The following is a 24,920-nucleotide window of genomic DNA, read 5'->3' on the forward strand; positions in this document are numbered from 1 at the left end:
CTTCTACGTGATGGACCGTGTGCTTACCTTCTACGTTCTTTCTGTTCTCCTCTCGTGAATCACGAAGCTACCTAAGGACCTACTGCGCCGTGACACGCAACGATTACGCTGGTCCAAGTGGACGTTAAATAGCGATGAACCACAAAAATGATCGAATGCGCGGTTAGAATCGGAATCGTTGAAACGCATTAAAGACAAGGACTTATTTCGAATTGCGATAACGAGAGTAGTGTGATAAAACAGTAGTCAGTTATCAAGACTATGTATACCGTGTATTGCGCGTCGTATCACCCACGCTGCAGTTAAATATATCTTTGTATCCGCTTCGTAAAATTAAATCCAAGTCTTATAAATTATATTCAGAGTACTACGTATGGCGTTATTTTCGATTCGCAACCGTTTAAAATCGAATATAAAGTGAATCTTTGAGGATGAATTGGAGGATACGCGTCGAATCAAGACCATTAGAAATTTCCAACCTTTTTCACCTTTTTCGGTAAAATTATATATTCCGCGTAGAAAAGTGAAATTTCTGCGCACGGGCCTGACTCGATAGCCGGGAGCTGCACTTTCCTGTAATCACGATTATTATAGTTAGACCGCGAGTTTTAGCGCAATTACGAATAACGTGGAAGATTGAGAGTGTCGCATACGTCGAAGGGGGTTAAAGATAACATGGTATTCGTAGCGCGAACATCCAGAAGCTCGTTAAAATCGGAGGCGGACGGTTCAATCGTTCTCCTTGTTAGCCAAATTGGATAACGAGTCTTTCGCGTAGAATAATTGGCCGCTTCGTACCGGAGTGCCACATCGCCTCCTGTGGAAGACAAATCAATTCGACTTCGTACTGCTTCACCGAGCAAAAGTGAAGTTTTCAACGAGTATGTCCAAACACGCGATCGTGTCTAATAAAATTTCAAAATATATAAAACGCACAGTATACAAATTTCCCATGATAAGTGTTGCGATACTATCCGTGACTATACCTGCAGTGGCTACGAAAAGTAATTGCACGGTACTCTATTCGTTATCGCATTTGTGCGCGTAATACCTGACACCAAGCGTGTTAAATTTCTCACCGTTTGATGATATTACCATGCGAGGATAAAGATTGAATATTACGAGAATGAAATGTAGAAGCTGATAAAAAAAGGTTTCATTGAAAAATAAAGGCGCGTGCAAATACCCTTTTATAGCCACACCGTAGCTTCTCTTCCTTCCACGCATCTCACTCGCACCTGCCGGTTCTCTTTCGCGCGACTCGCGCACGTACGAGATTGGAAACATTCGCGACGCAATAGGCAAACACTCGGATCGTATGTTTACGTATCGGAATGTTATAGCTGCTCGGCAATCAGGTTTTTCTTGGGCTAGGTTACGCGCTATCGTCTGGGATCGACGCTGTTTACCGTCTCGTGTCTATTCTCGTGTTCTTCAAACAGTCACAGTTACCTGTGCGCGCGTGTCTCCGACTCTCGTGCGCGCTCGAAGCGCGTGCAAGCTCACACCAACCGATAGCGTAACTCTTGCGTCCCCGGATGTCTCTCCAACTCGACGAGCATTTATCTTTTCCTTCGTACACGCATTCAGCTGCTACGTATTTCATCTGTTCGACGAGGAAGAATCAGCGAATAGGCGAGACTTGAGATCCACTGGATATCCGCGACTGGAATTTCACTCCGTTCCAAACGAACATCGTTCCTCCGCGTGCTCGGAATAACAGAGTAGTCGCTGCGTATCGTGGACGAGAAACTAGTTGGGACGCGTTTAACGCTACTTCGATCGGGATTTTTCTACGTACAGGAACATACGTCCCTTTTAGCGATGATTTTTAGAGATCTTTAACCTCGTTGATAAATGTTTTTGAATATGTAACCGACGATACGATGTTGAATGCGAGGTGTAAATGCTTCGTTTCAAATACGTGTGCGATTCGTGGTTTTTCATTGATCTAATTTTCTTCGATCGCTATCGGTACTTTATCTTAGAAAAGTAGTCGAGAACGTATTAACGTGTACAATTATGTTCCAAGAGTCAATACGCGAAGAAAGATACACGATAGATTTACAAACGAAAGTCTCACGATAAATCAATCATATTTCTCTTCCGTGCATTTTTGAAAAAAAAATATTTACCAATAGTTAGCAGATTACATAAACTTTTGTTGATTCTTCGATTACGCGTACAGCGAAATACGCTGGATTCACGAAGGATGTTATTCGCGCGATAATTAGAAAAGGCCTGTGTTTCCACGGCGACACACGTCGATAAGTAATCACCGCCTGTCGCGACAATAACTCGCCGGTCCGAAAGGAACCAGCGTCGTTTCTTAATGAGACAGCGACGCGTCACGTGTTCTCTCGGATAGACCGCCCCGGGGCTACGTAATGAACAGGTATCGCTCGGCCAAGCTTACGCTTTTCTCTAGCGCGTATGGCGGAACCGCAGACAAGAGGGAACGGTGTCGGTAGTGCAGTAAACTCGTGCCTGTGGATAAATATACGGTATTATATAAGTTGTTTGCTGTGAGCCAGAGAACGAGAGGAGAGAGAGAGAGAGAGAGAGAGAGAGAAAGAGAGAATACGCGCGGAATCGAGGAACACAGCGTGTGCGGATCTGTAACCGGCTTCGCGCGCGAGCGTGTTGCGTAACAATCAGCAGTCTGACGCGATCCGATGACTTCTCCGCGATTCCTCTACCTACGTGTCGGCCGCGGGGAAATTCGTCAAGAAACTTCCACGATCTTGTAACGTTACATCGTGCAGCTGGACACGTTTCGGAAAATCGCATTGGCATTCTTACCTCGGTCGTTTTTTCCGTCATGGAACCTGCCGTGTATACGCGACGGAGTTACGTAACGGAGAAGACGGTGTCGATCGTGGTTGCACTTCGAATGGCGTAGAAGTTCGGGCGCTCCTGAGTAATGAGATTCGAGCAGAATTCGTACGCGATGATCCAACAGCGATGGAATTAGAATAGTCAAAATTATAGTAGAATCAGAACGCGACGACCAAACACATCGAAGTTTCGCACGTCGAAATGGCGTCTTTGTTATATCGTTTTATGACAATTTCACGTGATCTCAAGCTATTGTCGGACGTTCTGTAATCCATTGAATGTTTGAGATTGCAGTAGAATTAGAACACAATGATCACACGCCAAAGACGATCAAAGGCTTTCTTCCATTCGTCAAAACGGTGTCTTTGTTGCGCCGTCTTACGATAACTCGAAGTGGTCCCGAGTTGCTGTTCGAGATTGCGATATAATTAGAGTAATCGGAACTAGAAGTATCGAAAATTGTTTCATTCGTAGATACATAGTATCATCTCTGTTCCGTTGTCTTGCGACAAATCCGAGCAATCTCCAGTTACTGTCGGAAACTCTGTAAATGTATCCAACAACCGAGATTTCAATAGAGATAGACCGATCGAGACTGCAACGTGATCAGGCACCAAAGAGATCAAAGGTTGCCTTCCGTCTTCACGACGTCATTGTCACGACACCCTGCGACAGCTCGAAACGTTCCCAAGCTGCTGTCACGGCTTCTACAGATTCAGCCAACAATAGAGGATTTGGTTTTCAATCGATCCCTTGCCATGTCCGTATTCCGATCAAAAACTGTCAGCGGATGCAGGTTTCGCGTTTTTCTTTTTATCTTTTTTTTTTTTTTTTTGAAGGGTTCGCCATTGGATGCCCCTGCTAATCGTTATTTCGTGCCAATTTGTCCCATTGATCCAGGGGACCGGGAAGAGAAATAGCAGGCCGATGGCCCTGCTATTTCGTCGCATTGTCGTCGGACAAAGGAAAAGGCGGACGAGATCGTGCAGGCTCTTGCCGCGTTTCGCTGCCGTTTCCGTGGCCAGATTTCAGCTCGCATCGAATAACGACCTTGATCGGCTTCGACAGCTGCTAATGCGGCGCGATGAATTCGATTGGGTTAGAAGAATGGGGGTGAGTTGTACGCGCCACCATTTCGGAAGGCGTCGGTCGGCTCAAACTACCGCTTGATTGCGTGCCAATGTGCTGCGACTTTTCGGATGGATCGAAGGGTGCCGACGGATCGAAATTCTGTCGATCTCTACAAGGGAGGATAAAACGAACGAAGCAAAAGAGAAACCGGGAGCGGAGAAGGGGGCAATAGAATCGCGGAAAACGCCTTTTTTCCTTTTCCCCTTCGCAGAATCGACAGGTTCAAAGGGAGGGCTCCGGATTTTTCTCGTTTGAAGACCGTGCGACGTGAGCTTTCAGCCAATTTCCCACCCGTGCAGGTCACGTCTTATTGCGCGACCGAATACATAGATTTCCACACGGACAGAGAGCCACTTTTTGACCACGCTGATTTACCCCGTCCCTATATATATATATATATATATATATATATATATATATATATATATATATATATATATATATATGTATGTATATGTATATGTATATAAAATATATGTGGTGTCGCAGTCAGTTGGTTCGAGGCATCTCATAAATATGATAGGAACGAGAGCTTTTGAGGATACGCGACCGGACAACGCTTCCGTATACCTGTTCCTTCTTCGGCGTGATTCTATTCGGAAAAGAGGGATTTTTTCGCGAATCTCTCCCCCCTCGTTGTATTCCCACCGACCCTTGAAATCTCTCTTTTTTGCCGAACAAATTGTTTCTTTGATCGTACACTGCCTTTTCCCACCTTTCCTCCGTCAAGACATTAAACTCTACGAAGAGATTAAATTTTCTAAACTCATACGCAAACGATTGGTATAAATTTTTTCTCTGTGTGGACGATTTGTAAAAATTGTCGTATAAACAAATTTTGTTTTACATTTTCCATTCACTTTTGCGCCTAAAATCAGCCCCTTGTCTGTTATACGATGATTACAGATAAAGTTCTCGCGCAGTTCTGTCGACAAAATCAGTTTATTCGATTACGTTGCTACTCGAATATCATCGATAAAGTCACACGGCCGCAAGACCATAAAACGGCACCTGTTACAGCTACCCGTGGAAGCGAAACAATACCGATTGGATTCGCGGTTGATTCTACGTGACGTTCGACCGAAGGTGGGCCCACACACGGGTTCTTCCAGGCGTCACCTCACGTGTCGGTATTAATCAAGCGAATGCTCGGGCCAGATTGGTTAGTGGTAGGCGATAGGAGGAAAAAGTAACGGCTTACGTAAGCAGGGGACGCTGGAACATATTTAGTCGCGGTAACTCGTCCCGAACAGTCGAATCCTATCGTTGCTTGGGACTCGAAGCGTCCAGAAAAAATTGTTCCACTTCTGCTACGAGTCTGTCACTGTCGATAAAAGTACAAGAATAAGTGATTTCTTTGCGATGAGATTTTACAGGTGAGTGGTTAAGAAGTTTCTTTTCGGCTGTGTTATTCATCGTTTAATAAGTATTAACCGCTGGATATGAATTTATCTTTGTTGGTTCACGAGGTTTGTCAATTGGCGAGCAAAAATTTCGAATCATTCTTCTATTTGTAATTAAATCGGATCATCTGTTAATTCTATCGTGAATTCGAAATTGAAGTTTCCCATTTTTTAGTTCGTCGAAACTTTTGCCAAAGAATTTTCCAAGATAGCGGAATTCTAAGTCGATTTTCATTAAACGATACGATCTTTCGCCAAAGAATTTTCTAAGCTAGTAGAACGTTAAACTGATATTGTTTTTGAAATTCGCGGTTTCTACGGAACGTGTGTACAAACTCGAGATCTCGAAATTCTAATATAATCGTTGATATATAGTGTATAGCGACACGTCATTTTTGTGCAAGATCGTGACAGCCACGAGAAAACGATACGTTCGTTCGATGAGTCTTTTCTATTTTATATTAAAATATTATACATTGACTATTCGTTGGATCTTTTCAGCGTTCGCTGTTTATTTTAACAGGAAAGAATTAAAAACGTCGGGGACATTCCCAGCGCGGGATTACCGTTTCCGTATGAGCAATCAGTTTCTCTCAGTTTATAAGGAAAAAGTATAAAAGGTACCGATGGCTTTTATCGAGAATGTTCATATGATTTTTCATCTTTCGGACTTGTTTTCCTTTACAATTCGAAGCAATCGACGTCTTGATTTTTATATTTTAGTTTTCCTGGAGAAACACGTACTCGCACAAACGTGTGTTCTTTGCAGATAACATGTATCTGCTACTCAGTTATGCCAATTTCCTCGTTTCTTCAACGTAGAGATAACATTTATTACTTCAACGTGAAGTGATACACGCATCGTGTCAAAATGTGTAAGTTGTTTCAAAGCCTGGCATGACGTAGGAGATATTTTTAATTAACAGAGGATTGAAAGAGGCTATTAAATCAAGTAGACTGCTCGAAACAATTACGTACATCATTCTTCGTGTCATTTTGAATTTCATGCTTATTACTCGTGTCTCGTATATATGCAGTCGCCTCAACAAGTATTCGCACGTCATTGTGTGATAGCATTTATATACCGGTAAACCTAATCAATTAGATTTAGGTATATTAAATTTCGTATCATCTAGTAGCAGGTGTATATTTACATATGATTAGAAACATTTGATGTTAGGAAAATGGGATACGTATAAAACCTGATAAAAAAGCGTTTCGTTGGAAATGATAGGCATATGCAAATCGTTTTTGTAACCATTGTATATATATTTTCAGCAATTGTCTTGAAATCAATTTATACGCCAAGCAGTTAATTTCCGCGCATCTGCCAATTAACTTCTTTTAAAAATTTCTATCGAAATACTTTCTACATTAAAAAATACAGAAAATCGAGACTAACGTTTTCCTAATTACTTTCCTATAATATCATGTCACACAAACTGACATCTAAACCGTGTTTTATTACGTTTAGAAGTAACATGCATTTTCTGTTGATAGGTCAACTGCGACGCAGAAAATATTCCTTCTTTACGATATCGAAACTACCTGGCTTTCACATTGCCATCATCGATATCCAACGTTGCTTTAATCCCCGTAAAACTTCCTACTTATACGCATTCGCTAGAAAACTCACGTACCTCGTAACTTACGAGGAAGAGTAGTGGCTATCGACTTCTAATTTACAAGAGTCCTTCGTTAATACATTCCTCGTAGGAAACGTTGCCTTATCTAATCTAAAACGCTTCGATTCTGCTGTCACGGGACCAGGAGGCCGGTGCACGATTTATTACTTCGGTCGTGGGGTCGCGCAAGCCCCAAACGAAATTCTCTTCGTGTTCGTGAAATAATAATCGCCGGTCAGGTAACGTTAGATCTCGATATCTCGGGGTCCCCGGATCGAGTAATCTTCTTAACGAAGAATCGTCCCTTGCGCTGCCGGTGGAAAGGGAAAGATGCGTCTCCAACGTTGGATCCAATAAGCACGGCTATCGGATACGCTTGTCTATTCTCCGGAGAGACGAAACTCCTGACCAAAGGCGTCCGCGAGAAGAGAGAGAGAGAGAGAGAGAGAACACGGGGCAAAACAATCTCATTGTAGGCTTGCGCCTTTCCGGGGGGTCGGAAAAGGTACTGGATCGAGGACAAACGAGTGGCAGGTGCGTCTGTTTCTAGGATGGGGACCCTTAATACGGTATTTCATCGATCATAATGCGCCCCAAACCTTCTTCACGCTTTGTATCGCTCGAATGGAATTGGTGCGGCTAATATCGATTCCTTTTGTCTCTCTTGTTGACGTTTCTTTTCCCTCTGCACCTTTTTTCCCGCTGTTTTCCTGCATCATTGTCTCGGAAGTGCTTTGGACACGCGTGAATGTGTCATATCGGAATCTGTTACTCTTTTGTCTCGTGACAAGCGTCGAAACTTGGTTTCCCGAGAAGCGGAATTTTCATCTTTCTCCTATTTCCAGCCATAGAATCTTGCTGACTTTGGTTGCGCTACGAATTTAGGCTCGCCGTGTATTGCTACCATGTATCGAGGTGAAAAGTAATAGAATATGGTGTTTTTCTCTAGTAGGTTTCACCAGATATAGGTTACTATCGCGGAGAAAGTTTTCTAAACTTCATAGAAGCGATTAAAATCGTATTTCCGCCGACTAGTTCGCCATGTTACTGCAGAACGTGGAGGACGCGAAGGAACCGTTCGATTAATAGGAAAGTTTTCTCTAGAATTCGAACTAGTCCGTGAAAAAGAAGGTCGATAAAAGACGAAGAAGAAAAAGAAGAAGAAGAAGAGCAAAATGAACTCGATGGAAAGCGAATGCGCAGACACGATCTAGAAAAGGAACTTTCCTTGGCTCCCTTTAGTTGTCTAGAAACTGGTGAAACTTTTCTGACAATCCTTTCTCTCGTCCTCGACGCGGTCTTTGTTCTCCATTGCGATTCCAACGCGTTTCGTCCGACGTCGTCTAGACCCTGCGGGACAATGCGCGTCGCTATTTCGGTAAAACGCGACTGATTATTCCAGATACGCGCGCGACCGAATAATACGCGGAGGAACAAAGCGACGTGACACCGATGCCGCTGGAATGGCTGGCTCATTATTAACGCCCGGCGAAGTATCGTGTCCCCGGCTCTCCCTTTGACGCCTCTATCTCTCTCTCCACTATTCTCTCGTTTTGTCACGTTTCGACCAAGCAACGAGGAAAATTGTCCGCATTCCCAGACTCGTTGATAATTCCCCGCTGTGATAGTGTTACGCGCTAGTGAAGATAGATGGAAAGTTCCGTGGATGGTTGTGACCTTCGGCCACGATTTAGAAAGCGATATCGGAAGAGGAACACGTTGCCTTATCTAATTTTTAGCTCTTCGTGGGCAAGCATAGTTTTGTACTGTAATTTTTTCTCTTACTGTTTTAAACTTAGACAACATTTTGGGGATATTTTCACTTTTTAAGTGAAACGTTCAGAGACCCTTGAAAGATAAAAACTTGCTTCGAAGAAATTGACGAGATAAATTTTGCTCGAGATACAAACTTTTTGGGTTGCCTATGGCCAGATAATAACATCGACGATTACCGATGTAGAATTAACCGCTAAACATCGATCATTTTCTTAATCCTACTATGACAAATCTAAGTCATTACGTCGATATGACTCATATAATAATATACGACTATAAATTACTTTGCAACGATATTACGAAGCTTTAAGGAATATTTGAGGCACGGAAAAGTCCCAATTTTCGGTCATCGTTGTTTCTCTTGCCAGGTAAGGGCGGGAGGAGAACCATTCTCGGTTACAAAATTACGTAACCACGCTAGTACCGTGCCATTTGGAGCAGATGCGACGGGACGTAGACCATTAGACGTCGCAGAAAGGACCCTTATGCTCGTTTCACAGGGTCATTTCAGTTCTCGGAGGAAAGGTATGCAAATTGTACGGAGGAAAGGGCGCGTTCGATTTTGAACGCTGCGTTGTCCGAGACCCTCGAGCTGTTCGGTTTTTTGCCTCCCTTGCTTAAAGGTAATTCGAGTCGAGCTTCCCTGCTGGGACTTGGGAAACTAGTCTGCCGTCGCCTGCCCTCTCCCTTCTTACCTTCGCTTGCGAAATTGGAAAAGCGCGACGAGCTCGTTCCAAGAACGATCGAAGGTTCGCTAATGTACCTTACGGCGTGAAAGTGGAAAAACGATCAAAGACCAGCTCCAGTTGGGCAAATAAATTCGACACGGATACTTTTTCAATGTATTTTGTATCGGGCCATTTGAACATTATCTTTTTAGATCGATGGCAAATCTTGAAGTGTATTGTCAAAGCAAAGACTTTCAAATGGATGAAAAAGTTTGAAATAAATTTATTTACGTGAAATCAACCGACTGGAATTTGTAATAAGCATTTTATCATTAAGAATAAAAGAGTCGATGATTTTACATTTGCTCGATGAATTAGAACACGTGGGAAGGAGTCATCGATAGGACTTGGCGACTATGTTCCCATTGTAAAATTTGTAATTTTATAACGACACAAACATTTCTAATACAATAGGTACAACTCGTTTTTTCTCATTTATTTCTCCAACATTCCGACCGTTCTATCAACGAGAACCGAACAAGAGCAACGAGGGTTGCGGGAAAATAATCGCTGATCGAAACACGGCAATGACTCAGCCACGTTCCGTGGCAGTTGTCTTTCGGTCTTGCGCGTATTTATTTTTCGAGCGCTTCGCCTCCTTTGTCGTGGAATAATTCCGAAGGCGTAGACACGAGGCCAGGACGCCGGAAGTTCAGAGTGCGGATCTTGAAGGCGCGGAAATAGGGTGGTAATGGGAGCAAGGTGGAAGAGATGACAAACACCGTGGTTCAGAGGGAGAAAAACTTTGAAGGGAAGCGAGAAAAAGAGAGAAAGGAGGAAATGACTGGTAACGCCAGGAGCAGCTGCTTTCGAGCGTTTAGCGAATTTTGCCGCGAGGCATTAAGAGGGCCGGCCCCCCTTAGTTCTTTTTTCCAGCGACTCGCCTCTTCCTTCTTTGCTTCCTCGTTTCCTTTTCCACGCAAAAAACGAGCATACAAGGGCCACTGGCCGGATTCACACGCCGAGGATCCCCGACCATCGTCGTCTCGTCCCAATGAAAATCCCGCTTTCTCGCGAAAGAAGCTGCTAAACTTTGAAGAAAAGGTCTTTGGATCCATTTGGTTTTCGTCCCGTCGATTTTGTCTGGGATGTTTGCGAGCTACCAAGGAATCCCCTTGGAGTTTCGACCGAACGAAACCCCATCCGGAGTCGATTAATCGTCGGAAAAGAAAATCGAAAGAGCGAAGGAAAGCTGGGACGAGTCGGCTAGTGGAAAAAGTTCCAGTTGGAACTGGAAAACGCGTTTCAAGCAGGTTTCACGGTTCGTGAAAAACCTACGCCGGTTCTCATGCACGCACCACACGCGAGCAATATGATAAATCTGAAAGAAGACGAGGACACTTTGGACGATGGTGCTTCGCGCGGCTAGAGGCGGACGTTTTTTTGCGCAACTCGCGGGAGAGAAGCCTCCCGGGGACATTTTCACCCTCTTCTGCGTGTCTGTGCGAAAAAGAAAGAGATTCGGATGCAGCAGAATGTAGATTTAGCCCAGGCTGCTGTTGCTTCCTCAGCGTTTCTCTCGCAATCGTTAAGAGAGGAAATCCAGCTTTCACCGCCTTTGCTTCGGAAATTATCTTGGCTCGCGAGTCGAACAAAAAATCTCTCCAAGAGTTTCGATTTTGAACTGTTCGATTCATTTCGAATCTCTACGTACAATTTCGCCGCAAACGTTTCAGGACATATTCAGTATGTAGAGTCGCGATCCTGTAGAATGGCAATGAAATTTCAAAATACACATATCTCGCATAACGCGCACGATACGTTCATAAAAGCAGTCTGAATCTACCAGTATCGACGAATACTTTCGTGACCCACTGTGTATCCCAAACCCATATTTTTTTCAAAATATACAATTCAAATACCCCAAGCTTCGAAACGATCTAATACTATAAAAGAAGAATCGGTGTCTGGCGACATATTCCTATATATCGAATATTAAATTGTTATTTAGATCGCTTGTACTTTTGCGGTACCTAAAAGGCAAGGAAGGGTGTACACCGTTGGCGCGAATTGTGGTTAACGGGCTGGAAAGGTAAAAGAGTAGCACGCGCGAAAAAGAAAGAAGTTTCCCGCGGAGTCGGCTCTACCACCGTCACAAAAGAGCTCGCAATATTTCTGTTATGGTACATTAAATTCGTACGAGTTTTCTAACGCGACCGCGTCGTCAATAACGGTGAATCGCCGAGAAATAACGGCGGGGAGAAGAGAACAGGAGCGCGCAAGATGGGAAAACACATTTTCTTTCCCTCCTTCTCCTCCTCTCCCTCTCTCTCTCTCTCTCTCTCTCTTTCTCTCTCTCTCTCTGGTTATTTTTCTTAGTCGTTTTGTGGAATTCAACCCGCAGCCCTGCAACGAACAATCGATCGATTTGTTTCGGCCAGCTGCGCGTAAACCGCCAAAGGAAACGCGAAATCAAATTGCGTGGCACAAACGGACGCCCAAACTTTGAGAAATAAGTTGCAAATAGAAAACTAGAAATTCTTGCCTGATTGTTGATGAATTCGATTAAAGCTCTTTGTCTCATCTTCCTGTTGCAAAGAATCATCTACGCATTTGTATGGAAATAAAACGTGCAAGCGTGCAACGACGGTTTAATAACTCTCTAATGTGCACCAACAGTCAGAAATGTTAGGACGCTCACAGAAACGATCAGAATATTGTTAAAATTTCTAAAATTATCGACTAATTCGAAACTTGAAATTTTCACGACCATTAGCTGACACACTTGCGATTCTTCAGGCGAGTAATGGAATACAAAACCGCATTATTTTGAGTTGCGACACTCTATACATCTGCAGCAGTGGTTCCCAAACTCTTTGTAGTCACAGCGCACGTTAGAAAATGTACAAGTGTTTACGCACACTTTGTATTCAAATTCTAAAATTTACAACAGCAGATGCAGCCACGCGATTACAAAAAGGAAGAAAGGAAAAAGAAAAGAAGAAAGATCTTGTTGAATTCTGATTTTGAACTTGGGAATCACTGATCTATCGCGTCAGCGTCATATCGCCTCGAGATAAATCAAACAAAGTTGATTCCTTTATAACTCTCCAAACGTTATTTTCTGTTTATTCCAACTGCTGATACGTAGATAAGTTTACTATGCGATAAGTTTATTCCAACTATATGTTTCAAACCGGAACGAGTATTTAACGAAACTCGTGGTTTGGTAGCTATCGATTCTTAAAACGTCGTTGCGTTCTACTTTACGTATATCGTGTTAAAGTTGTTCAATGAATCACCGAGGCAGTGCCAGTGCGAGTTTGAAAAGCGAGTTGCTCGAACGATATGCCGATTAGGACAGGACAACAATGAAGCACCGACCAGTTTTCCTATCTTATCGAGTAATAACACGTTTCGAAGCCTGATACGCAAAACTTGGTTTTCCATCGTAGAACTAGTTTAGAAACAATACTTGTATCTTATCGGCTCGTAAAGCGTCGGAATGCGGCAGCTATTTTTGCATTTGCTTTTCGAGCCTTCGATTTGCCGGTATTGGTTCGTACTTGTAATTGGATGTGATGCAATGCACCACGACCGACAAGTTTTCGATCTTTGAAACAAACACGTCAAAAGAGAAACAATTCTAAATTCTAAAGAATCCGAGTGCAGAATGTGTTCTAGTTTTTGTTCGAAAGATCTAGGCTTATGAACGTTTTACTAAAAAATCACGACAAACTTATCGAACGATCGAGGTTCGGTTTTTCCTTCGATAAAAGGGAGAAGCAGATCGACACGATATTTCTGTGGAGGCACTCGATAGCACAAATACCACCACTCGACACTAACTAATGTCGGACGACGACAGCGCCTTAGGTTACGAACGTTCGGGACCCCCTGGTTCAAATCCTGGCGACCGGAGTCCGATTTTCCTTCCACGATTCTTAAATGAGAAGAAAATACAGCAGTATCCTAGCAGCGACATCTACAGCCTGCAGTCACAATTATCACGGACAACACTTTTACACCTCATTTCGAAGATGAATTGGTTTGTATTCTCGAGAAATAAGCAACGTGATATTTAAATCAACCCCTTTTTATATAAAGCAACAGGTACGCAGATAGTACCGTGTGCGAATATTAATGCAAGTAACTGTATCTCGTACGATTGTCTGTCAACTGGGCAAGAAGAAAATATTAATACCGTTGCTAAGTTTCAACGCTGAAACGACGAAAGGCCAAACTTGAAAATGAGAATACTCGAGTTATTTCGATCCCGGTGCTTCGAGCTTACATTGTAGGTCAGTCTGAGCGGGACAAAAAATTAACGGCCGGCATTCGCCAAGATTTATGGGTGGGTGGACGGTATGGTGGCTCGTTTGCAAAAGTAGCTCGTGGTGACACGTTCCAACGAGGCTGCCGCGTTCCGTTTGACAAATGGATCGAAATTACCAATTATCCCCTAGCGTTTTCGTCGACGTCGGCTTCGATAAAGCCAACACGAGGTTCTCTGAAATCGAGCGTGAAGCGCGATCGCGATAATTTACGAACGGTCGCGCGAGCGGTTTTTGTCGCGCAATCGTGTGTGTTCTCTCCGATCCCCGATTCTCTAGGATCGAGTCGCGATATATCGTTCACGCGCCATCGACATCGTGACGGTTCTAATCGACATCAAAAGAGTTGCGGTATAAGAATTAGTAATTATCTCGATTTAAACGATTTTAATAAAGAAAAATCATTGCAGACGAGGAAAATTTCTTTCGTTACCGGTAATCATCGCGACCATTATTTTTTAATCGTTTAATTTTTCAAAGAATTCCTTTCGAATTTTAGAGCCATCATTATCTTCCGTATAATCGGAAATAAACTTTTTTTCGTAAAAATTTTAGAAAGAATGTTAATTTTGGTGTCTGATTTGATCGCGCACGTATTCCACGACACACACGGCTATTCAGACTCGCACGAGTATTTGAACACGCACACACACGCGTGGGTGTTCCATAACGGTGTAGCAGACCGTGAAAAGTAAATCAACGCGAGCACGTTCTCTGTACGAGGCCATTGTGTTGTTATTATTTCCATTAGTTATACATCGAACCGACGTTCTAGCTCTTATAAGTTTTCTCGCAGTCGGCGCGTGATGTATTCGACGCGTTATTCAACTCTTACGCATTTACCCCGATGGAATTTGGCATTTACACGTATCTAATGGTTCGCTTTTACCTTTTTCTGTTCCAGGTAAATCCACTGGCCGATCCCCTATGTATTCTTAGTTCGCAGCGAAATACACTCTCGCTCGACGTGGTACGTAATCCGCTAAGCGAGAAACCAATGTCCCGAAGTTCGATTCGTAGCGACGGGAAAGGAATTTCCTGTGGTCCGGTGACTTTTATCGGGAACACCATTCCCGTCCGCCTTAACACCCTGTGGGGAAGGAGCCGTGATTTATACGAGCTTGATCGGCCATCCTAAGCCTCTCTCGTTAGAATCGATTGCGCGAGGGTGGGCGACTCTCTTTCTCTCATCCCCTGGCCATGTCCCCTCGGAATTAGGTCGTCTCGACGTTTCGATCTGATTTCTCGAAACAATTGGTCCGTCGCGTTGTAAGTTGTCGCAAACTTGTTCCAACGAATTTGTCGCTTCCCCGTGAGTTACGTGCAAGTTTCCTGCAAGTTCTGCGACAAAACAGGCGTTCGGTGAAGTACCGTTCCGTGGTTGAGAAAGGTGGCTAGTGGCATAGATACAGGTTTAGATTGTTTTCTAACTTTTATGTCTCTTTTGAACGTAGAAAAACTCATTCTCTATGAAACATCGTCACGCACGTTTTATTTTGCAAATTTTGTACAGCTTCGCGCGTCACGTATATTTTCGACAGTTTCGAACTGTGAAATTTTGCAGGAAATTCAGCTGGACATATATTCGTAATAGGATCGTCCTTCTTTGACACGATCTTAGACGCGAAACACAGCATTTTCTTCGATAGCCGAGATGGTCGTATCTACGAATTTCTCACGATCTATATCGAGATCCGAGGAGAAACGAACAGAGTACACGTAGGTGCTAGAAACGATGCAAACGAGCCTTCCGATAGCGTAACAAAATAACGAAGAATATAGATTAGACCATTTAGATTTTCTTATATCATTGACATCATGTACAAAAAATACGTACTTTCCATTTTTTGTAGAGGTGATCTACAGCTTGGATTGCAAAAGTTACTTACAAATTAATATTCTATTTACAATCTCTCATTAAAATGATACGATATTAATTCCCCGTCACTTGTCGCTCGATAATTATTGCTTCTATACATCTCTCGCTTTTGCCAGCCACCTTCTCGACCATTCGCGATGAACAATTGCCCCTTCGTTTCGCGATTCCCAGCTCTGGAAAATTTTCGAGATCGCATCCTGATATCACGTCCGATGTTCGAGAGGGTATCGACGAGGTCTGCCCCGACGATTGGTACAAAGATCACACACCGTGATCATTAAACGTTCCATCGCGCAGAGATTGGCTCGTTAGTGGCGCGTTCAGCTCCGGAATCCGCCACGGGAATAATAATACGTACGAAGGGGGTTAGATTGTTTGGTTGGACTAGAGGGAAGAGAGAGGCGACGTGTATCGTCTTCTTAACGACGTCTCCTCCGGACGCACGGTCTCGAATCGACAATTTATTATCCGTCCCGCGAGGATCAATACCAGCACCGGCATAGAGGCGCATTCCCACGTTGAAATTGAAATCTATTCGTTGCCGCGTGCATTCTCCTCTCTCGTTTCACCGTGTGTTCCCGTGCACGCGTCGTTGTGAGTCTTGATTGCCAGTCGGTTGTAAAGAACGTTCGATGCATACGCCGGCATGCAGCGATTGCAAGAGACAGCGGCAACGACCGACTTCAAGGTAGCAAAGCCAGTCGACGGCTTATGTAAGCCGTTTGGAGGTCTGCTTGCGTTCTATGCGCTCGCGGACGACGCGGGAGAGGATCGAGTTTAGACGACTACCGACTATTGTAGCGTTTTTCGTATATCGATGGCCAACGTTGGATATCGAACGAGGCAAGTTTCCAAGAGACGTGGAAAACGAGGAAATTTTTACCGTTGAATGCTGCACTCGAGTCGTCGCGATCTCTGACACTGTTGCGATAATTAACCGCGTATCTTCTTCTCCGGTCTCTGAAGATTAAACGACCAAGTTCGTACATCTTTGGACCCTAAGTACAACCAACTCGTATCTTTGATTAACGGCCAACAGACAGTCGTTGAGTCGGAATCGATGAACTCCGAGGGTTCGGTGTAAATTAAGCGACGACAAAGCGTTTCACTGCTGGCAAATGACGCGAGTGTTGCACGATTAAGCGTCGCTACGATAAATAACCGTTGGATAGATGGAATATTCATCTGGTAAGGGGGAAGCCGTCGAGCCATGACGAGCAATCGTAGTTCATTCCTATTCTTGAATGAGCCTCGATGAATGGAACTCGATATAACATTCTATTAACTCGCGAGAGATAGAACGGTAGATATAATACTCGGATTTTGATCAATTATCCAGCTCCATTACCTCGATGCCCGTAACCAACTTTAATCCCACGATCGATAGCCAATGTGTTAGCGAATTTTTCACGGAAATCACAATGTTTCGATAACTAGTCTAGTCGTTGGAAAACAAGTCCGCTAATGTCCATCGACATCCAAACCGGACTCTATCGTTTTGCGTTGCAGCAACTTCCGTGACGAATTGAATTCGAAAGCTAAGGTGGCAGCAATGCACAGCCCACCTACACTACTATCGTCCATAAGTATCGGAACACCTAATGCGATTCGATTGAAAGCTCGATAATTTGTTTTTTAATTTTATTGCCAAATGTCCAACTATTCTCGCATATTCTTAAGATTTCGGTTTCTTTTAACATCTTGCCGATATCTGGAATATTTTATTCCTGAAAAGTGTGAAATAATAAAAAGTAGCAAACATGTATATATCGCGTACTAAAGTCAAATACTTAAATGTTATCTACATGGATTTTAATAATATCCATTGGAATGTAATTTCCCAAGATACGTTTGATCGGACAAATTTTCCGAATTATTATCGGCAGTCGAACTTGTGGCTCGATCGATCTTCCGTTCGACCCCTCGAATTCTCCGTCATCGACGTGTCTTTCATTTACCTGCTCCACTCGCGGTTAGTCTTCCCGCGAACTTTCGATCGAGAATGCCGTCGAACTTTTGTACCTCGACCCTGCCGCCAGACATTTGAATGCAAATACGCTTTTTACTTATATTTATATGTAAATGCGGGGTGCTCCCGGCGGACCTGGAGAGCCGAGACACGACGCGAATGGAAACGGTGTGCTTGAAAGGCGAGAAAAAGGCAATGAGTTCGTGATACGTTGCAATTACGTCTTGTGCGGCTTTGCAATTATCTTTGGCGAATTTACGCAGTAGGACCTCGATTATTCGAATTAATTGGTTACAGAAGGACTGAACGCACGAATTTTTTAAACAATCGAACGACTAAACTCGTCAACGCGGTTTATATGAAAAGCGGTACAATTTGTCGCGAACGATTATTTTTCTCTCGCTCTTCTAATTTGTTTTTCAAATCCTTCGCAACTGACAAATTACACATTTTCACGTCATCTGTTGCTTGCTTCTATTGCTACTAAATTTCTCCTTAATTCGTTCAGTAATTTCTTCATTGCACACGTGTATAACGATGGACTTCTAACGAGATCGCTAACCTAATCGAATATATAGAGAGTATGACATAGCTGAGTATATTTCGCGTATTTGGTTCCTGTTACAGTTCGATATTATTCGGATAGTCGGACGTTCGATCAAGAGGTATATTCTGAAAACCGAAGAAACGCTAGATGAGGCGGTTAAACTTAGGAGGACAGTGTCTGTTCACGGCACTGTGGAAACTTTCGTTCGAGCGCTTCGATTTGCAAAAGAGTTCTTTTCAGCCTTTGGACCGACGTTTGCCTGAAGTAAAGTCATCTTCGACGTCTCAAATTTTAGCAAACGGATAACGAGGCGGTTGATTCGTGCGTTATTTTTCTTATCGTGGCCCCAAGGGCGGCGGATTTTGCTGGAAGAACAGTGCATCCTCTCTTACGATCGTACAACGACACGGCGTTTCTCAGAGCTCGATCACCAGTCGAGTACGTATCGTTATCGGTTATCTAGAATTCCCTCCGCGGACGTTCCTCGTCGGAAGCAGCCTCGTGGTGTATATGTAGATAGAAGCTAGAACAGCCGCGTTCTTTATCTTTCCTCCGATTTCCTTCCTCCCGTCAATGCACTGTTGTAGAGGAAAGCTTCGTTCATAGGTCGTTCACCCTGCAAATCAGCGAGAACTCATCGAGGCGATTTCAGCTTGCGATCTTACTCGGTGTCGGACGCGAAGTTTTGTAGGTATAGAAAATTATGAAAGTCAAAATACTTGGTTTGGTTGGCAAGTAAACCGAGAATTTGTATACAAAATTTCAAGATGCATAAATGCACAGAACGCATAGGTATAATATTCGAAAGTATCTAGAATCTTCAAAGCTTCTTAAGAAAGGAGGTACCTTCGATTCCTAGAAATCCAAACAAAAATATTTCCAAGACTCGCTTTACTATTTTTGGACCAAACTAACTGTAACAAAAAGAAAAAGGAAAAAAAGAATGTACATCGATTCTCGTGAAAAAATATATATATTGCTAAATATATCGTTATTATATACATGTATATATAGATTTTATATTAAAAAGACTTTATACTATAAAGTTATGAATGGATTCGTAAGAATTCGAGTCAACCCGGAGTCACAGTGGCACCGAAGAAGATATTTAAAATGTAGATGCACTCATTTAAATACCCGGTCCGTATTCGCGATTTAATCGTTCCCGTTTCTTCGAGCTCTTTTCCTTGCCGTTCTTCCCCTTTCTCTCCCCGCCATTATTCCGACAAGAGTTCTTCTCTCGCCAAAACCGAGGAGAACGAGCCGATCTGTAATCTGAAAGTTGTCAGCCGCACATCGCGCGCTGTCCTAATGGAATTTGAATGTCGTTAGCCGAAGTAACCGGGCGTGAGGAAGGGACCTTATCCCTATTACCACCGCGTCGTCCCCGCAGTCGACGGGGAATACGGCCGCCGCAGGTATCGTCCTTGAGAACCATAGTCTGGTCGACGAGTTTATTGGAACAGGGAAACGTGTCGGGTCCGAGGATCGTTTTCTTTCCTCCTTTCGAACGTTTCATCTCGTCGTTTTCCTACGTTCTCCCCATTTTCCACGTGCTCTTTTGTTCAAGACGTATAGCCACATAAAAAAGGATGATCATCGTACTCGAGCATCGATGAGAGAACACACAGACTGTACCTATACGTGACGGCGAGAAACATTCAATTTTCATAGAGGGAAAACGAGCGAATATAATCGCAAATCGAGATCGGGTAACAGTATCTAGCAAAAAATGGCGGATAGAGGCAAGGAGGACTACAAAAATCTCTTCCGGAGAAGGCTTCCACAGTACATCGCTGCTTGCGCAGGTTCTTTTCTTACTTCCCGAAATTTCTTCCTATAGACGGTTTTTCAATATTATTTCGTTCGATGTAAACGATTTAACCTATTCGCCTGATAATTGCAATCTTTTTGACACGTTCACAGTTCCCTAACCCCTATGGTGTGATTGGTCTATAGTCGCGTAGATTAGACGTATGCGGGTATCCGAGATTACGGACTCGGACTAGCTTGAAAAGACTCAGGCTCGTTCGTATCCTTGAAAATTCCGTGAAATAGTCCGTGAAATTTGCCTTGTTTTAAGCATCGTAAAAAATTTAACAGTCGCCGATAACCATTGTAGCGATCAACGTGTTAGTACACGTAATTATACGAGATTTTAATTCGCGATATATCGGTTCTTTGGACGTACGATGTCGTAATATGTATGCTCTTGCCTTGGACTGTGAACGTGTTTTAATGATTCACTGGTGTGAAATCGGTAAGAGAAACGATCGACTGTAGATACATGGCGTAAATTTTGTAGCATGCATGGGCGGATTCTCTTTGGGCTGCGGAATTGGTTGGAGCGCGCCGTGCGTGGAAGTGCTGAAAGAGAAGCACGAGTATGATACATTCTCGACGAACGTGATCGCTTCGGTTTTTCCGCTGGGTGCAGCACTTGGGATGCCAGTGGTGCCTTTCCTGGTCGACAAGATCGGTCGAAAGTGGACGATGATGTCGCTGGTACCCGCGTTCCTTCTCGGTTGGATGTTCATCACAATTGGGGTGACTACGTTCGTGCTTTTAGTCATGGGCAGATTGATAACCGGCGCCTGTGGCGGAATGTTCTGCGTCGTCGCGCCGATGTACTCGGCCGAGATTTCCGAAAAAGAGATCAGAGGTACGAGAGAAAAAGGAAACTGCAGCAGGACTGCGCTTTACCGAAGGAAAAATATAGTTGTTTTCGATCGGTTTCAAAGAATATTAAGATTCTTGCGCCATAGTATTTATATCAGTGTCTACTGGGAACGAGGTACGTTAGAAAGTTTATGATAGGATCGCGAATATTTAGAGTTGCTGGCAAAAAGATGCTCCGAAGAAGAAGCAATGCCAGGCAATAATAACGGCAATCGATAACCGATCTTTAACACAGCAGATCTATAATCAACGATGTAAATTATGGTAACGAAAACCTTCCTATTCGTAAGCTTTCAAACGTTGTACCATCCTCTTCAGTAGGCATTACTCTAAATACTATAGTACGATTTAATAAAAAGCTTGACTCTATTGTATGATTAGGTACCTTGGGAGTCTTCTTCCAATTGTTACTCGTGATCGGGATTCTGTATGCTTACTGCTGCGGCTACGCTAGGAACATCGTTGTGATATCGATTCTATGTGGTATCGCTCCTCTCTTATTCGCCAGCATCATGACCTTCATGCCGGAGAGTCCGCTGTTTTACATGGCGAAAGACAACGAAGAAGCCGCCAAGAAGTCGATGCGATTCTTCCGTGGATCGGAGTACGATATCGACCCTGAGATCAGCGCGTTTAAAGTCAGTGTTACACTTGCTACAAATACCGAAGTATTTGCGAGATTCTTACGTTGCTCGCAAGCAATTCGCGAATTATGTTCGCTGGCAGTGTGAACACTTGCGAGCAGCGAAATATCCAGCCAGGAAGAAATACTTTTTAATCGAGAAACAGTACGGTAGAACTCCATTTGTTGGAACAAAATTTTAGTTGTTACAAACTTTAGTTATCGATCCGTGACGATTACGACCACGTATCTTAGACATCGAGTCAATTTATGATAAGAAAGAACAGTTAGAGGTATTTTTAGATGGATTTGACTTTTCGAGGCTACCGAGGGGTTAAATGAATTTCTGTCGCTTGAATCCATTTATCTGGACCTCTGGTTTATGATCTGCTTTCCATCCGATGACAAATGGAAATAAATGGAACTCTACTGTACATCAAAGGTTTATTTTAAGGCAAGTATGAACTGAGTATCGCGTTTTGAAGCAGCTTTTGGTACTTGAAAATAGGACCAAATAGACAAAAGCAGGCGCGAGAAGGTGACGTTCTCTGCGTTCTTGAAGAAACCAGTGTTGAAGACCATGGGAGTGGCATATGGGTTGATGTTCGCGCAACAATTCAGCGGCATCAACGCTATTATTTTCTACTGCGAGACGATCTTCAGGCAAACTGGCGTTGACATGGATCCCCTGCTCCAGATGTTGATCTTCGCAGTCGTCCAGGTGATCGCCTGCGCTATATCGGCCTCGTTGATCGATCAGGTTGTCGCTCGTATCTTTCGCAATTGCGACGAGCGGACGCTGCGTTTCGTCGTTGAAGAATTTCTGACAGGCTTTTAACCCTTTTAAAATCGAAATATTTTTGATAAAAATATCTTTCCTATCGATTATTTATACGCGACATCGAGCGTGAAAGGGTTGAGAATGTTTCTTGCAAAGTACACAAATTTATCGACGTACCGAATGCAGCGTTCGTTCTTCGAATCTCCAACTCACAAAGGACAAAAAGCGTAGCAACGTTTGGAAAATTGTTATAGCTGGGTCGAAAGATCCTCATGATGATATCCTGCGGCGTGATGTGTCTCTGTCTGATGGCTCTAGGCATCTTCTTCGTTTTGAGGACCAACAATCCCGACCAAGCCGACCGTCTATTTTGGTTACCGCTCGTTTCTGCTTGCCTATATATCCTGGCTTTCTGCCTGGGTGCCGGTTAGTAACAAAGTAGCATCATCGCCTCGCTTTTAACGCAAATCCATCTCTACTTAACCCATTCGGAACCGTTTGGGAATTCGAGAAATCAATGAGAGAATTTGAAATCTCGATGGTACTGGATGTGGATAAAGACTCGTTTTCGTCTGTAAACTCTCGAAAGTCATTTTTCAATTTCACATGACACTCTTTTGCCGCACAATCGCGTTTTAAACTGCTTTTCCGAAAAACCAGGTCCCATACCATGGGCCTACATGGGCGAAATCTTCCCAGCGAAACTAAAGGGGACAGCTTCCTCCAGCGCGGCGTGTTTGAACTGGATGCTGGCGTTCATCGTGACCGTATCGTTTTCCTCCGTGGTCGATGCTGTTGGGAACGCAGCTGTGTTCTTTTTCTTCGCAATGATCTGCCTATTGAGCGTGGTTTTCGTGACATTCTGCATGGTCGAGACCAAGGGGAAGACTTTTGCCGACATTCAAAGGGAGTTCGGCACCTACGACGTCAACGAACGATGATAGCATTCGATCACGAGAAATACATAGACAGATATTTCTGCGGATCTATCGCTGAGGGCACCGATAGCAGTATAAATTTGTCATCGTACGATAACGGCGAGATGAATGTGAAATGCCGGTGCGTGGATCGTAGAAGCTTTGTAAGTAAATTCTGCAAAATAAATGTAGCTCGACTTGAACGAATATGCACGTATGTAGAAACATCGAATAATTAATAATTAATTCCTTAACTCTCACGCGGTATAACGCTGGATTTAAAATTATAAATTTCCTACCAAGAGAAATACTCAGAGAGTCTCATTTTCCAAGCGGACAAAATTCTTTTCCGACGAAGGAAGGAGATGCAAGCTAAACTTGAACTCTCGAGGACTATACGGTTCGTGCACGCACATATGCAGAGGCACGTACAATGCGTAGCTGCGTTGCAGCTTGCCTGCCCTTGGTGCGATTCTCGAGTCAACAATGATGCGCCTGTGGTTGGCTCCGCCCATGTAAAATGAAAAATCGTTGAGATTAGTGTGTGATGAGAGTTATTTATATTACGAGAGAAGGTTGGCCCCGTTTGAACGAAAAAGCCTGAACGCGTTCTTTCATGGACGTTGACCTAACGGGTTAATCGGGGAGCATCGATCGATCACCGAGCAATGAGAGCCTGATTGGTAATTGCTCGTCGATAGCAAACACCACCTACCTCTCTTTATTCGCATTTCTTTAATAGGAAACGCCGAGAACATGGTATATTCATAATTATATTTTAACACTGCTATACAGAAACTTAATTCGATTTTGTGCGTGAAATTTAACATTTGCTCTCTCTTACTAAAAAAGAAAAAAAATTAGCAACTAACTGTTTTTTAATAACTATGCGTAGAAATTTAAAGAACAACTGTCTTTTACTTCTCCGATCATGAGCCCCTCACTCCGTTCAATTCCATCTGTTAGATTGTTTTGTTCGTGGAACAATCTTAAAGTATGAGATCAACGAACAATTTAACGTTTCCGAAATAAACGTTTGCCGAGGAACTATTCGATCGGAGATCAAACGTTTCTAGTATTCGTCTTAATAAATACGGGAATGTCGAAGATGAAATATCTGCTCTCCCTACCCTTCCCTTTCTGCTGTTCGATGCATTTGTCATGCAGTTGCCATCGCTCGGTAGGCGTTCGCTTTCATCGATTATGCATTCGAATTTATATTTATGAAGCGTAGTAGCTTCTCGTATCAGCGTTCTAATAATGGATGCTGCTATAAACCTCTCGTCAGGGTCGGCCGTTGCATGTCGACGTACGCTGCCTACTCTCTGTATCGAGCCACGCGTTGTCTCAGCTTCGCAGATTTTTCCCTCCATGTTGTCGTGCGTTTTGCGGATCCTCCATCGGCGGACCGTCCAACAAACGCTGTTTCCCCACGTGGCCGGATGTTTACGCGCGCCTCGATTCCTCGAGGGACAGAAGGAAAGGAGAGAAACGTTCTCGAGCAGGAGGATGTCTAGGAGATCCACGCAACGATCGAACCGACATCGTTCGTTTCGAATCGAATAAAATGATCTTTACGTGGAAATCGGATCATATGATTAATCCTTGATATTCGTTAAGTGAATTTAATTTGTTGTTTATAACAGAGGAACAAAATTTACGGAACGAGGAAAGATTAGGAATTAGGCGAATTTGACCTGTTGGTCGACGTTCTAGGTTAACGCTAGGACTACCAAAGTGGTCTAAATTCG

General features: G+C 43.5%; 2 protein-coding genes across 8 annotated transcripts in view; both read left to right on the forward strand.

The window, feature by feature from the left end:
- LOC117240273 (headcase protein) overlaps positions 1–24,920 on the forward strand; it is a 158,558-nt gene that overhangs the window by 58,223 nt on the left and 75,415 nt on the right. The gene's annotated exons all lie outside the window — the stretch shown is intronic.
- On the forward strand, positions 5,190–23,477 carry LOC117240274 (facilitated trehalose transporter Tret1-like). 4 transcript variants are annotated; one of them, XM_033506266.1, is made up of 8 exons: positions 5,191–5,345; positions 14,680–14,745; positions 19,741–19,978; positions 20,476–20,832; positions 21,231–21,487; positions 21,980–22,231; positions 22,507–22,678; positions 22,913–23,477. In XM_033506266.1, exons 3-8 carry the CDS (start codon positions 19,903–19,905, stop codon positions 23,191–23,193), a joined length of 1,395 nt encoding a protein of 464 aa, XP_033362157.1. In that variant the 5' UTR covers positions 5,191–5,345; positions 14,680–14,745; positions 19,741–19,902; the 3' UTR covers positions 23,194–23,477. The 4 variants fall into 4 exon arrangements, with proteins under 4 accessions (XP_033362154.1, XP_033362157.1, XP_033362155.1 ...); XM_033506263.1 differs by lacking the exon at positions 14,680–14,745 and having other exon boundaries at positions 5,190–5,345; positions 22,913–23,193; XM_033506264.1 differs by lacking the exons at positions 5,191–5,345; positions 14,680–14,745 and adding an exon at positions 9,150–9,298 and having other exon boundaries at positions 22,913–23,193.

The sequence above is a fragment of the Bombus vosnesenskii genome, unplaced genomic scaffold, assembly GCF_011952255.1.
Source record: "Bombus vosnesenskii isolate JDL3184/JDL3185 unplaced genomic scaffold, Bvos_JDL3184-5_v1.1 scf7180000014579, whole genome shotgun sequence".
In the NCBI taxonomy this organism is placed as follows: Eukaryota; Metazoa; Arthropoda; class Insecta; order Hymenoptera; family Apidae; genus Bombus; species Bombus vosnesenskii.

Bases quoted from the DNA above. Each gene is read 5' to 3' on its own strand.
- LOC117240274 (XM_033506263.1), top strand. From the start codon at position 19,903: ATGGCGGATAGAGGCAAGGAGGACTACAAAAATCTCTTCCGGAGAAGG. The intron at 21,488-21,979 runs GTCAGTGTTACA...ACTTGAAAATAG, and splicing joins CTGAGATCAGCGCGTTTAAA to GACCAAATAGACAAAAGCAG. The intron at 22,679-22,912 runs GTTAGTAACAAA...CCGAAAAACCAG, and splicing joins GGCTTTCTGCCTGGGTGCCG to GTCCCATACCATGGGCCTAC.